General features: G+C 26.7%; 1 protein-coding gene and 1 long non-coding RNA gene across 2 annotated transcripts; one reads left to right on the forward strand and one right to left on the reverse strand.

Annotated features, from left to right (window-relative positions):
* The first annotated feature begins 4,000 nt into the window (after window positions 1-4,000).
* Window positions 4,001-6,568, forward strand: LOC110275421 (uncharacterized). The gene is made up of 2 exons (XR_002367885.2): window positions 4,001-4,155; window positions 4,979-6,568. It is a non-coding gene; the product is annotated as an uncharacterized LOC110275421 (long non-coding RNA).
* A 3,661-nt stretch (window positions 6,569-10,229) lies between these two features.
* LOC107464082 (isoflavone 7-O-methyltransferase) lies at window positions 10,230-12,772 on the reverse strand. The gene is made up of 3 exons (XM_016082991.3): window positions 12,432-12,772; window positions 11,072-11,605; window positions 10,230-10,542 (listed from the first exon to the last, which is right to left on the reverse strand). The coding sequence occupies exons 1-3, from the start codon at window positions 12,687-12,689 to the stop codon at window positions 10,231-10,233; spliced, it is 1,104 nt and encodes a 367-aa protein (XP_015938477.1). The 5' UTR covers window positions 12,690-12,772; the 3' UTR covers window position 10,230.
* Between the last annotated feature and the right edge of the window lie 846 nt (window positions 12,773-13,618).

Raw genomic sequence — 13,618 nt, forward strand, 5'->3', positions numbered from 1 at the left:
ATAAATGTTCACGAAATGCAATTATGATTTGGCAGAAATTTGTATTTTGTCCCATCCATAAAAAAAAATCTAAATTTTATAAAAATATGTAAGTTAAAAAATATTTGAGAACATGTTATAAATATTTAAGACTTACGTGCGTGTTTTATGATTATTTATTGTATAAATTATTAAGGTTTGATTATTTTTTATTGAAATTTATTTATTCTACTATGACAGGTTTAATTATTTTTGTAGTTGATTATTTAATTGAAAAAATATATAAATCAATATGTATAAATACATACAAATGCATGATAACTAATTTAGTGATTAAATTTTAGTATACATAGAGCATTTTCCATAATCTTAATATTGATTATACATGGAGGGCATGACATTGCTATACATAGCGGTTTATGATCGGCGAAGAATATAGGAATGCTATTTTGATTTTTTTTTTAATTGTCTAAATCCACATTTATTTTAGTTTGTAAACTTTCACAATGTTTTGCAATGTCAAAAGCTAAAAAAATGAAAAATAAAAAATTGTATGCCTACCAAAAGTGTCCAAACACAGAACAGAAGTGTAATATTAATATCTAATCATGGTACGGTTTCTTCTTTTTCTTCTTTTGTCAAAACATGTTATGTTTGATTGAGTAATTTTTAGTGAGTTATCAATGTGATTTTGGTTGGTGAATTTAAATATTTTTTTAAAATAGATATTAAAATTAGTTTTGACTCAAGGTTGAAATCAATAGAAATTTCAGTGTACATCATGTGAATACATGTTACATGATGTGCATGGTGAATGGATGACAACCATGAATTACAAAGCTTAAATTATAGTCTGGAAAAGTTTTCAAGTATACTATACACGTGTTTCAAAAATTTTAAATGTACCGGTGTTTCAAGTATTTTAACCGTTGATTTTAATTAATATATATTATATATATTTTTTATAATTTAGATCAACAGTAACTAGAACACCGATATTTCAGGTATACTAGAAACTCTTCTTATATTTTTCATAATTGAGATCAAGTGATCAACGGTTAAAAATCACTAAAACACCAATATACTGATATATTTAAAAACTTTTTATATTTACAAAAATTAAATAAAATTTAATTTTATGTATCACTGTAGTCTAATTTTTTATAGTTATCCAACTATATATATTTTTAAATAATTATTTATACAATGATAAATATAAAAATATTTTTTGATATAATATTTTGTAGAATTAAATGTACGTATAAATTTAGTTTACACTACTATCACAAAAATAAAAGATCAAATAGCATCAAATAATCAAATAATTTAATTCATAAGTAATTTAATTTTATGTTTGTGGCAATTGCAAGACCATAATTTAATCTTATGTTTGCGGCAGTTGCATGACCATAAATTATTTTGATTAAATTACAATATATTTGTTCTTGAGACTGAGAAATGCTTAACAAGAAAACACTTTTTTATTTGTAAGTTATATGCTGTTTTATTGATATTTAAGTGATATAATATTATTAGTTTATTTATAAATATGATATTAACATTTTTTTCAGAAATCTGAGCATATACATAACGATTTTTTTGTATTTATTAAAAAAAAATAATGTGCAAGATATATGATCAGCATGATGATAGATGATGATTGTATTTTATATATTTTATGTATAGATTTTTTGTGTTTTTTATATATTGTAGTATTTTTTTCTCTTATTTTTCTTTCTCCTCTTTTCCATTCTGTCTCTTTTTATTCTTCTCTAAATTTTTTAATTTTTTCATAAAATTTTTAAAAATTCATAAAAAAAAGAACAAATTAAACAAGAAAACAAAGAAAAAACACAAAGTTACTATAAGTATACAAAATTTCAACAAGGTGTCTTCAATAATATAATGGTGGTTATAATTGATTAAACTATAGGAATGCAAAATTTCATTAACATTCAGAGTTACTATTCTTTGATAATTTTTTTTATCAAAATATAAAAATAATTAATATTTAAATTTTTATTATTATGCATATATCATATTAAAAGATAAAAATTATTATTATGCATATATATACCAATAAGAACTCGACGGCAATTAACTTAAAAAGTTTTTCTAATTACGGTAATGATTTTAATAAATTGTATTATTGCCTAATAGATAAACTCAACATGTCTTCTTTATTTGATCTTTAATTCTAAGTTACTTCTTGAATTTAAGCAATAATGATTTTAATATTATCTAATATCATGATAATGTAAAAATTATTCTAACAACATCTACCATCTCGATTTGTTAAATAATGACAATTTTAAAACTTATAATATATTCCATTTGAATTTTTTTTATTTCGATTAAAAATGTATTGTTACCTAAATTATATGTTTAGTGTCATTTTCGTAGTCATAGAAACTGAACAAATAAAATTTGAATGATTTTTGTGGTTATACCAATAAAACTTAATGTGTTCTAGAATACATGTGTATGTTCATCGATTATTTTAATCATTTTATTCTCTTCGCTAAATTCCCCAATTACGGTTACAATAAAGATAATAATTTTTTATGGACCCACACAGAAATTGAAAGGATGGGTTCCTCTAATTGACGTTGACTAAGTGGAGTCTTTGTCACATATATAGTCTACATGATAATACAAGATATGAATGTTAGCAATCCGTGAGATGAAAAAGAATTACTTTCTTATTAATTAAGTGTTAAATTATTCCTTTCTTATGCACACTGCACTCTTTAGTTCATCATCATCATAGACACATGTCACTTTTACTTCATCACCAAACATATATATATGTATCAATTTTATATACAATTACAACGATTAAATTGAATATTAAATTTATTATTATTTATTAACTATTATATATCTTTTTCAACGTCATCATAAGTTGTTGTAGGTAAAATAGTAAAGACAGTCGAAAAAGAATTAGGAAAGAGATGCATAAATATCTATAAATTCAATCCTCTTAATTCGTAAAAAAAATATTACGCACTAAAATTTAAACATTATTTGTCTCTCTTTTGCAGGCTCAATTAATTATATTGACTATATTAAATTATTAATATTTTTTGGAGTGCATGAAAGATTAATATAAAAAAATTTATTAATTTTTTTGAAATTAAATTATTAAAATAATATTTAAAAATTTAATTATCACAATTGGAGCATAGTAAAATGACTATGCTTGTATGGCAGCATGTAACAAGAGGACACTGTTTATGCTATTAGTCTGGAGGTGTGACTAGTATCCCTTTCTCATTTATAAATCGTTCTAAAGAAATATTACTTAAAAAAATATTTTTACATAATTCTTTTGCATAAGAGCTTTGTATAGCAAGACCAACCTAAAATTTTAAGTTAGCAATGAAATAAGAAAGACATGATGACTGTGATTCAACCAAAAAAAATTTATTTAAATATTATGAGTAATAGGCCATGATTATTGGACAAATTCTTATGTTATTTGCAAGTTATTTATAAATATTCACAAAATGCAATTATGATTTGGCAAAAATTTATATTTTGTTCAAACCATAAAAAAATAATTTAAATTTTATAAAAATATGAGTTAAAAAATATTTGAGAGCATGTTAATTATAAACCTTTAAAAAATACGTGTTTTATGATTATTTATTATATATTATTAAGAGAAAGAATATTTTTTCCAAGGAATTGTAATTATTATTATTATTGTAATTATTATTATTATTATTATTATTATTATTATTATTTTACTAGGGAATGTAATTATATTTGAAAGAGGTAGTAATATATGAAAATATTTTCAAAACTTTACACAAGATGTAGTCTTCTTCAACCCAACTTTTTTGCATTCCAACTAAAACATTAAATCAACAACTAGTCAGCCAAACAGACTTGGCCCAGCAACAAATCCATTGAATTTTAAATCGGTTTTATTCGGTTCGGTTTGATTACGAACCGAACCGCATATCACTATATATACCTGATTCTTCTCACCCAGAACACACTCACTCAGTCACTAATTCTCCTCTCAGAGTCTCATCTTCTTTTCAGTCACGGCGGCCGCTCCCCTTCTCATTCACGCCATCATCGTCTTCTCAGTCATGCAGCCTCCTCCTCCTCTCCGTCACGCAGCCGCCATCCTCCTTGTCTCCTCACGAAGCCGCCGTCCTAAGGGTTCACACTTTACCCTTTCTGAATCCCAAGATTGATAAACTATGCATGTCTTTTAATCAAGTTGTTTTTGGATCTTTTTGTTAAATTTTGTCCTTTGTTTTTCATCTGTTTTTGTTATAATTTGTTAAATTTTGTCTTATTTTTATATATTTTTCAAGGTAATTCGCTGGAGTTCACTCCGGCAAAGTCATAGAACTCAATCTCAAAAAATACTTATCTTGAAAAGCTAGCAGAAATTTTTACTGCCATTCTTTTGAACTTGGATCTTCCATGAATTCTTTTATGTTTCTTTGCATAGCTAGTAGTTCTGTGATAGTTAGGATTACATAAGCTTGTGTAATTACGATGGGGCAACCCAAAATCTGGTAGATTTTTATAATAGTGAGTAGTGGTAAAGGTAAATGTCTTCTTGTCCTGAATTTGTTAGGATTGTTTGCAAGAGTCCCTTCTTCTGGAAGGAGTCTGTTATGCTGTTGACAGTTTAATCCAGGAATGTGCGAGAAAATTCTGGACTGTTGAAAAAATCTGTATTGCTTGTTCTAGCCTCAACATAGGGAAAATTCATGCTTCAGTATACTTGTTTTTGTGTTTTTGTCAGTCAAATTGGATCACTTATTTGAGGGACTATATAGAAATCGGTTTTTATAAACAATTTTAGTTATTACTCTATCAATGGTTGTTACCATATGTCATATGCAAGTTCTTTCTTTATGTTAATATGATCATATATGGTTGCATATATTTGTTTTTATATACAATAAATTGCAAGTATGATGATTAATCCTTTTTTCTTTTTTCAATCTATATATTGATTTGGTACCAGGTACCTGCAGTATTGATTGTTTTCAACAATGAAAATGTATATGGTGGCTGATGGAAAACCCCTAAAGAGATGAATGGCTATCATGCTTTGAGTGTTGTGAGTTCTAAACTTTTTTCGTGAATATATACACAAAATTCTCCCTTACTTCTAGACATTAAGAACTCAATAATTTTATTGGAACCAATTAAAAAGTTTTTGGAAGTTTGTTTCTTAGTATCTTGTTTTGCATAACAGTTCAATCAATGACAGATTTCAATTGTGTTACTTAATTCTAGAATATTATTGCTAAGCGGCAATAATTTGAGAGATAATATGTAACGAGTATCACCAAATGTCACTCTTTTAGATTTGTCTTATTAGTTAAGGAGTTGCAACTTATGAAGTAAATCAAAATAATATGATGGCGAGCATAGTGGAAGGATAAATTAAAAGAGTGACATTTGAAGATATTCGTGGCTCGTTACTTCTCAAATTATTGCCACTCAACAATAATACTTTGGAATTAAGCAATACTTTTGAAATACTGTCATTGATTGAACTCTTATGCAAAATAAAATGCTGAAAAACAAATTTCTAGAACTTGTCAATTGATTCTAATGAAATTCTTGAGTTCAAAATGTTTAGAAGTGGTAGAGAGTTTTGTGTATATATCCACTAAAAAAGTTTGAAACTCAATGCATTCAATATCAGAGTTCGAAGTTAAAAAGGAGGGATCCATTGAAGATCAAAGTCAAAGATCAATAATTGTAAGGCTAAACTTAAATCTTCTAGGCTTGAAAAGGAGAATTTTTTTTCACAAATATTTCCGGTAAAGGATTTAAATCAACATATAAGACCATCAAAGATGATATATTTTTCAAACTTATAGGAAAAAGACTTGTAGAAAGAACCAAGTCTTGTTTTTCAAGTTGATCCACTCAAATTAAAATGGATTCATTGAGATCATCCTCATCTAAATATAAGGATTTAAGGCCTTGAAAGTATGAAAGTGTGTGAGGAGGTTGGTCTTGCATCTAATTTTTGTAGAGGTGAATAATTGATATTCCACAACTGAGATTGAAAATCTAACTTGCTAATTTATCTGACACAAAGTAATTGACAAAAAGAACAAGGATTTTAAGTGCAGTAAAATTGATATACTGAAGGGATGGATAAATGTGCTGAAGTCTCCAATGATAATTCCCAACATGCATACGAGATTCAACTTCATCCTTCAATTGTACCATATAACATATAAGGCGTCATCAGAAGGCTTAAAATATCATTCTGAAGGATATACCATTTAATTTGTAAGCAATACCAATCTAATAAGAAGCAACGGCAATTATTGCTCCAGAGTCCAGAATCCTTCCGAAATTAGAGTACACGTTTAACCAATTCATCAAGAAGATGCCAAGAATTGAAGCATTTACAAGTTGCATGCAAGTGTCTTGATTTGATTGGTGGATGCGTATTTAGTAATTAGTATAAATTGACAAATATATAAGTTCAAAATTTTCATTTTCAAGGTGTTTAATCAATTGCATACTGTTTTATTTTTTCTGTGAGATCTATGTTATGATGAAGATGAAATTGCTCTATTTCTTGACATTTCAGATTTGTTGTGAACTTGTTTCATAATAAAATATCCTATAAACTATTCAATCTTGTCACATCTAGCAATGAAACTTTAAACATTTTGTTTATATATAAAAGCGTTAATTTTCATTCTAATTTCTAACGAATTAAATTATAAAATAGAGGTGCACAAATATTTTTTTAAATTATTCAACAATTACTAAAAAATATAAAAAAGTTTTTGGACAAAGCTATATCAGAAACTCCTAATAAAAAAAATAAACATAATTTCAAACAAAGGCTTTAGTCTAATCCATATCAACTTCAAATTTTTCTTTTCCTCTTAAAAGTTGTTTGCAAATCTATCGAGAATTTGTTTCATAACAAAATACACTATAAAGTGTTCAATCTTATTATAACTAGTATTGAAACTTTAGATATTTTGTTCATAAAAGCATTACTTCCATATAATAAATAATCTATTCTGATTCTTAATAATTTAAATTATAAAATAAAAATGTACAAAGGTGTTTTGAATTATTCAACAATTATTAGAGAATATAATTTTTATTTTTACATAACTACATAAGGAATTTATAATAAAAAAAATATAATTTGGACCCAAAAGACTCTAGTCCAATCTAGATAAGCTTGAATGCTTTATCTTTGAGAGTTTGCGAATTATATTTTTTTTTTTACAAACAGAAATAAAAATAAAATATTATATTATATTGTATTGATATTAATATACTTTGCAGCTCTTTTATGAGATCTTTATACTTTGTTTTATAAACCAAACTGATATACACATAATTTTTTAAGCAACCATTTTAACTGTTAACCAAACAATATATATATTGCTCAATTTTTTTCTTGACTATTATATTGCTTTCTTTCTTGACAAATTGGTCAGTCAAGTTAATAAGATAACGTTTATTTTACGCAATTATATAATAAGTTGTCATCGATTAAGCACATACATTAATTTTTTATGAAAACAAAATTTCCACAATTTCTAAGACACGAGGTATTGTGAAGTCAACAATTATTTTATTTTTTTTCACTAACAATTAGTTATTGACCGAATTTCTACGTTTGAATTGATCATTTAGCATAAGTTTTTATTCGATAGTGATTTAGATACGAGATAAAATATACTAATACTATAGTTATCAAAGCTTACATTGTCTTAAAGTACACCATTAATTACTATATATAGTTAAGTTTGACAATAAGGTGGATTTGTTTTGCCTAAAATATTTTTTATATTTGGCTAAATGTCTCTTTAAAACTTGTGATAAATGCTGTGTAGAAAAAATTGCCTAATAATCTAGTCAGATTAGATATGTTATTTTTGTGATCCACTCCTATTGAAAAAGAAAAAAATTTTAAGATCATTTATTTCTATTAATAATTTATTGTTATACTTAGATTTTAATAAGAACAAATTAAATGGTGGAAAATTAGTTGCACTTTTAATAAGAATAGGAAAATGAAAGTGGTGTTTTTGTCACAAAGAAAAGAATAAAAAATAAAGTTGTGTTATGCCAGATTTGTTGGACTTGAGGAAACTAACAACTAGATACATTTTATTTACTAGCAACTTTGTCATTTATTTATAATATTTAGTCAGAAAACCTTTCCATCGTTTTGCAGTGTAGATCAATTAGTGGAAGAGAGATTTTCATTCTCATATTATCAGGAAAATAGATTGCTATTGCATTACCAAAGCAAATTGAGGTACATGTTTCTTCTTATATATTCTGTTCTTTTTTTGCTTCAATACTTAATTGATGATAGCTTTTCAACAGTAACATACCCCACGTTCTTACCAACTTTTTACATGGTGCCTGTGGTAAACCAAGTTTATTCATTTGATACCATCCTTTTTAGAAGAAATTTGTCACTCCAATTGCATTATAACACATGTTTTTTGTTTATAATTAAGCTTCTAAATCATTGTCTGATTATCTGCATATCTGTTAGGAACTTTTATGAGAATCGATTGTAAATTTTAAAGACTTTTATGGGAATAAGCATAAACGTCAGAGACTATTATGAGTCACGAATTTGGAGATTTAGGGTTACATATAATAGGAGGGACCAATTTGGATACAAATTGAAAATTTGCCAACTCAGTTAGCCGTTGGGAGCCCTCCAGCGTGGCAAACCGAGTTTACGTCAGCGCTCCAGTGATGACTCATCACCAGAAATATACCCAGAGACCATTTTGAATGCTTGGAGCTCTATCTGGAGGACTAATATAAGTATTTGCGTGAATCAGGATCTTAGGGATTAATATGGGTATTTGCGTGAATCTCGATAACGACTATGGGTATTTACTTCAAGAGAGGGATATAAAAGTTGAGAATAATAAACGTGGGTAACTGTGCCACGGTGGTCTCATTCCTGTCAAATTCTGTAGAGTGCTACTGCTATTTGAGTTTGTCATAAAACTTTATAAGATCATAGCTAAAATTTCGTGGCTAATGACTAGTTTTTTTTAGTAGTGCAAATCGAATTGATTATTTTAAACTTGTGTAAAATGCATGTATAAATTAAACTTAAATTTATTTTAATATGTGGAATATGATTTATATTTTAAAAAGAATAATGTTATACGATTAACAAAATTTAGAATACTACAAAAAAAAGAGTTTAAAATAGTATTAATATTTCGACGATTTTAAAGAATTGTCGTAATATCCAGATATTATGGTATTTTTTGTCGTTGTCGTAATTGACTTTATATTTAGTAGCAGTTCTGGTGATTATATGGCGATTTTGAACTGCCATTATCACACATATATAAAATGAGAAGATGTCGAAAAAAAGACGAAAAAGAAGAAAAAGTCAAAGCGAAGGATGAGGAGAAAAAATTCAAGTGAAATAGAACCAAATAAACTTAAATTAAACTAAGAAATGAACCAAAATTTCTTAAGAAATAAAAAATTTGGTCAAATACTTAACAGCAGCATCAAGTAAACCTCAGTTAATTCATAAATAAATCGAAATTAGTTTAGATTTAAACAAAAACTAACTAAACAATCACACATAAATAAGTTCATCAAATTCAAGCGAAACAAAACCAAATGAACCTAAATTAAACTAAGAAATGAACCGAAATTTCTTAAGGAATAAAAGATTTGGTCAATACTTAACAACAGCATCAAGTGAACCTCAATTAATTCACAAATGAACTGAAATTAGTTCAAATTTAAAGAAACAGTAAAAAAAACTCAATCATCAACAAAAACACATAATGTTGGTATTGTTGGTGATGACGATAATGAAAGAAAAAGAAGAAGAAGAAGAAAAATCTTGCGTGCGCGAATTTAGAAGACAAACGACAACACTGAACGTATGTGCTTGAATATCGAACTTTATTCATATAATACCATATTACAAAATTTTATTCATAAAAAATACCATGTAAACAATAATATACAACTACATAAAATAAAAATACTAAAGAAACAATACTTAAAATTATCTTATATTATATAACATAACATTTATAATTATATATTTATTACATCTAAAAGTACATAATTATTCTAACAATAATTAATAAATACTAAATTAAAAACATTACATTTTTAAATTCTACATTCAAAGTAGACATTTTCTTTCTTAGTTGTTTGCATAATATTTATTTTATTCATAGAGTTGTAAAAACTATTATGAGGTTATCTTTAAGGATAGATCTCTATAAGTGATAAATACCCTGTAAATGGAGATATTTTGTAATTATAGAGGCCAGCTTTATAAAAGATATTTTTCCATTCTTTTTTGGTTTTCTCTTTTCCATCGTGAATAATATGCATGCTTATATTCATAAGAAGTTTGAGTCGAGTAATTTCAGGCTCATCTTGTTCTTCATCTATCACAGAATCTAAAATGATTATTTTACCTTTATTTTTATTCTTACTCGAAGCATTAATAGCATCTTTGCAGTTTCTCAATATTTTTACACAATTGTCCTCACTCCAATTATGTAAGACCACCTGCAAAAAAAGAAAAGAAATGTAACATTATATATACTAATATTATTTCATTCTTTATTCATTAAATGTATATAAAAATAATAAAATTAAAATTAGTTAACATAATAAATGACTTATAATTAAAGTTGTAAAAATTAAATCAGTCGTTAAACTAATAAAATTAAGAATTTAAAGATTTAAAGGTTAATCGAAATTCAACCAGGTGAATTGAATATATAATAGTAATATATTTATGTATAAAATATATTATTTTAAATTTGTTTGTATTTTATTATTTAAATCGATTAATTGTTAAAAAAATTGTAATGGTTAGATCAATTAACCAAAATTTTTAATTCTTTAACCAATTCATTGTAAACCGAGTTTTATCATTTTCAATAAATTTAATTAAACTGACTAATTCAATCTAATTCTCAAACCCATGCTTATAACTTAGAGATCTTAATTTTAAGACTTAAAAATAGCTAAAAAAAATTTAAATTAATTAGGGCAAAAACACACTGCTAATCCATACTAATTAAATGCTTACCTTAAGTAGAATTGCATCAGCCTTAGGAATGGATTCAAACATGTCTCCACCAACAAAGCTCAAATTGTTGCATCCCTTCAAATTTTTCACAACATGTGGAAGATCAAATACTATACATTTGAGTGTTGGAAATTTCTCACTGATAATTTGAGCTGTGGTTCCAGTTCCACCACCAACATCCACAATTGTTTCCAACCCCTCAAAGACCATGTTGTGATCCTCTAGTGCCAACTTTATCATCTGAGAATCACTGGCCATAGCATCATTGTACAAGCTCAAGTTTGTAGGGTTCTTATCAAGAAACTCCCACAAAGGTTTTCCTAAGGTGATTTCGTATAGAGGGCGATTTTCGTCATAAAACCACTTGTTTAGATGATGCATGGAACTTGAAAGAGTTGGATCATTGAGAAACATCTCTACCATCGGAGATATACAAGGGTTTTCAGTGCCTTTGATCAACAGCTCTGATGCTGCTGTGAGAGCAAATGCTTCATTTTCTTCTTGGCTGCTATCATCGTCACCATGAATTGTTACCTTTGTTGTACAGATGTAAATACAATATTAACTCTGATATAGTTGCAATTATAACATTTTGTTAAGAAAACTAACATAGATAGTAGGGGTGTTATCGGTTCGGTTTGGTTCGGTTTTAGATCAAAAACCAACCGAACCGATATGTTTGGTTTCTACAGACACACAATTGTTCGGTTTGCTGCTTTTACAACAACCGAATCGAATCGAATCGAACCAACAGTTGTTTGGTTCGGTCGATTTTTTCGATTTTTAATTTCTAATGAGAAGAATATGAATCACAATAATTAGAGGTTTAAAATAGTCAATAAACTGAAATAATAAGAGTAAAACATTGAAATGGTTAGGGATTAGGGATTTTTGTTGTTAGGTTAAAGGTTAAAATGGTTAAAACATTGAAATGTATGCATATCTTTGGTTCGGTTCGATTCGATTTTTATCGAGTCAACCAAAAACCGAAACGAACCGATCGGTTTTGTCAAGAAAAAACCAAAATAAACTGATTTTTTCGGTTTTTAAATCGGTTGTTGTAATTTTCGGTTCAATTTTACGGTAATTTTCGATCCGATTCAGTAACTTACACCCCTAATAGACAGTGCCTTATATATTAAAGAGAAAATCAACAAAAATATTCTCAAATGATCAAATTACTGATAGAAGTGCCATTCGAATTTTCTAACCATGAAAATATTTTTAAAATATTGTAAAATATAATAAAAATAATTAAAGTACTACAATTTTTTTATAAACAGCATATGACTTTTATATTTGGTAAAATATTTATAAAAGGACAAATTTTGAAGTATAGGTGAGAATGGTAGATTCTTACTATATCAAAGAATCCATTATGTGCCATGTAGCGCATGAAAAGATCCGTGGTATCAACTTTAGCCGATGGAATTTTCAGAACTGAAACCAATTCTGAAAGAGTAATGGGTTTGCCATGATTGTGGATTATGTTTGGTATGCGAAAGTTAACGATCCACTTGAGACACATGGCGTCTAGGATGCCATACATGTGCCTGTAAACAAGAGCTTGAGCTTTGAAGCTCTCACTTGCCGTGCGGCCATTGTTGTTTGAAGCCATAGCTCTTGTTTTTTAAGTTAAAAACTTAAAATTTAATGAACAACTAACCAAAAACAGAGAAAGCTAAGAGAGCTTTTCCTTTCTTTCGCTTTTCACAATACTAAAACAACACACCTAGCACTCTTTATATAGGCATGGATTGCTAATATAAAAAAAAGGAAACTATTAAACTTCACCTTATTGCTATAATATTTAGGTGATTACTCTAATAAAGATTTAATGATTATCATCATGTAAAAATATATTATTTTGATTATTGGGTGATAAATTGTAGGGCTTGATTTTATTTGAAGTAAAAATATTATCTTTATTTAAAATATTACAAAATAAATAAATTACACTTTTTAAATAAGTATTATCATGAGAAAATATTTTTGACATCTTCACGGAGTAGTTGCCTTTATATAATTATATGTACTCAGACAACAGTAGTAAAAAACCGTGGCTTTATATAATAAATTCAACAATGGTGGCCAGCCATTGTCTATTCCAATATAGAATAGCGCGCCTTGGTAGCTAAGGTCACGGAAATTTAAAACCGGTGTCTTAATTAATATAAGAGAAAATTCTATTATTTTTTTTTTTGTGATATGTTAAAATGACATTTTTTTTTATTTTATAGATACATATTTTTCTTTTTTCTAACTTTTAAAAAATTTCTTCTTTAATCCATTTTAAACTTTTTGTATTAACTAATATTAACTTTATCCATTTTTTAAGAAAAAATAAATTATTTTAAAAAAAATACCCTTTAGCAAAAATTTTATTTTTTATTATTAAATTTTACTTACTAAAATACTGTTTAATAAATTATTCTTTTATTGATTAAATTATATTTTTTAAAAAATTGATAATTATATTATTTTTTTCTAAAATATCCTTCAATAATCTTTTAATTATTAAATTATAATTTTACCAAAATTTTCGTT

This window comes from Arachis duranensis, chromosome 9, assembly GCF_000817695.3.
Source record: "Arachis duranensis cultivar V14167 chromosome 9, aradu.V14167.gnm2.J7QH, whole genome shotgun sequence".
NCBI lineage: Eukaryota > Viridiplantae > Streptophyta > Magnoliopsida > Fabales > Fabaceae > Arachis > Arachis duranensis.

Coding starts and splice junctions, on each gene's coding strand:
- LOC107464082 (XM_016082991.3), bottom strand. CDS start 12,689: ATGGCTTCAAACAACAATGGCCGCACGGCAAGTGAGAGCTTCAAAGCT. Junction 11,606..12,431: donor ATAATGGATTCTTTGATATA/GTAAGAATCTAC, acceptor TGTACAACAAAG/GTAACAATTCATGGTGACGA. Junction 10,543..11,071: donor CTGATGCAATTCTACTTAAG/GTAAGCATTTAA, acceptor CTTTTTTTGCAG/GTGGTCTTACATAATTGGAG.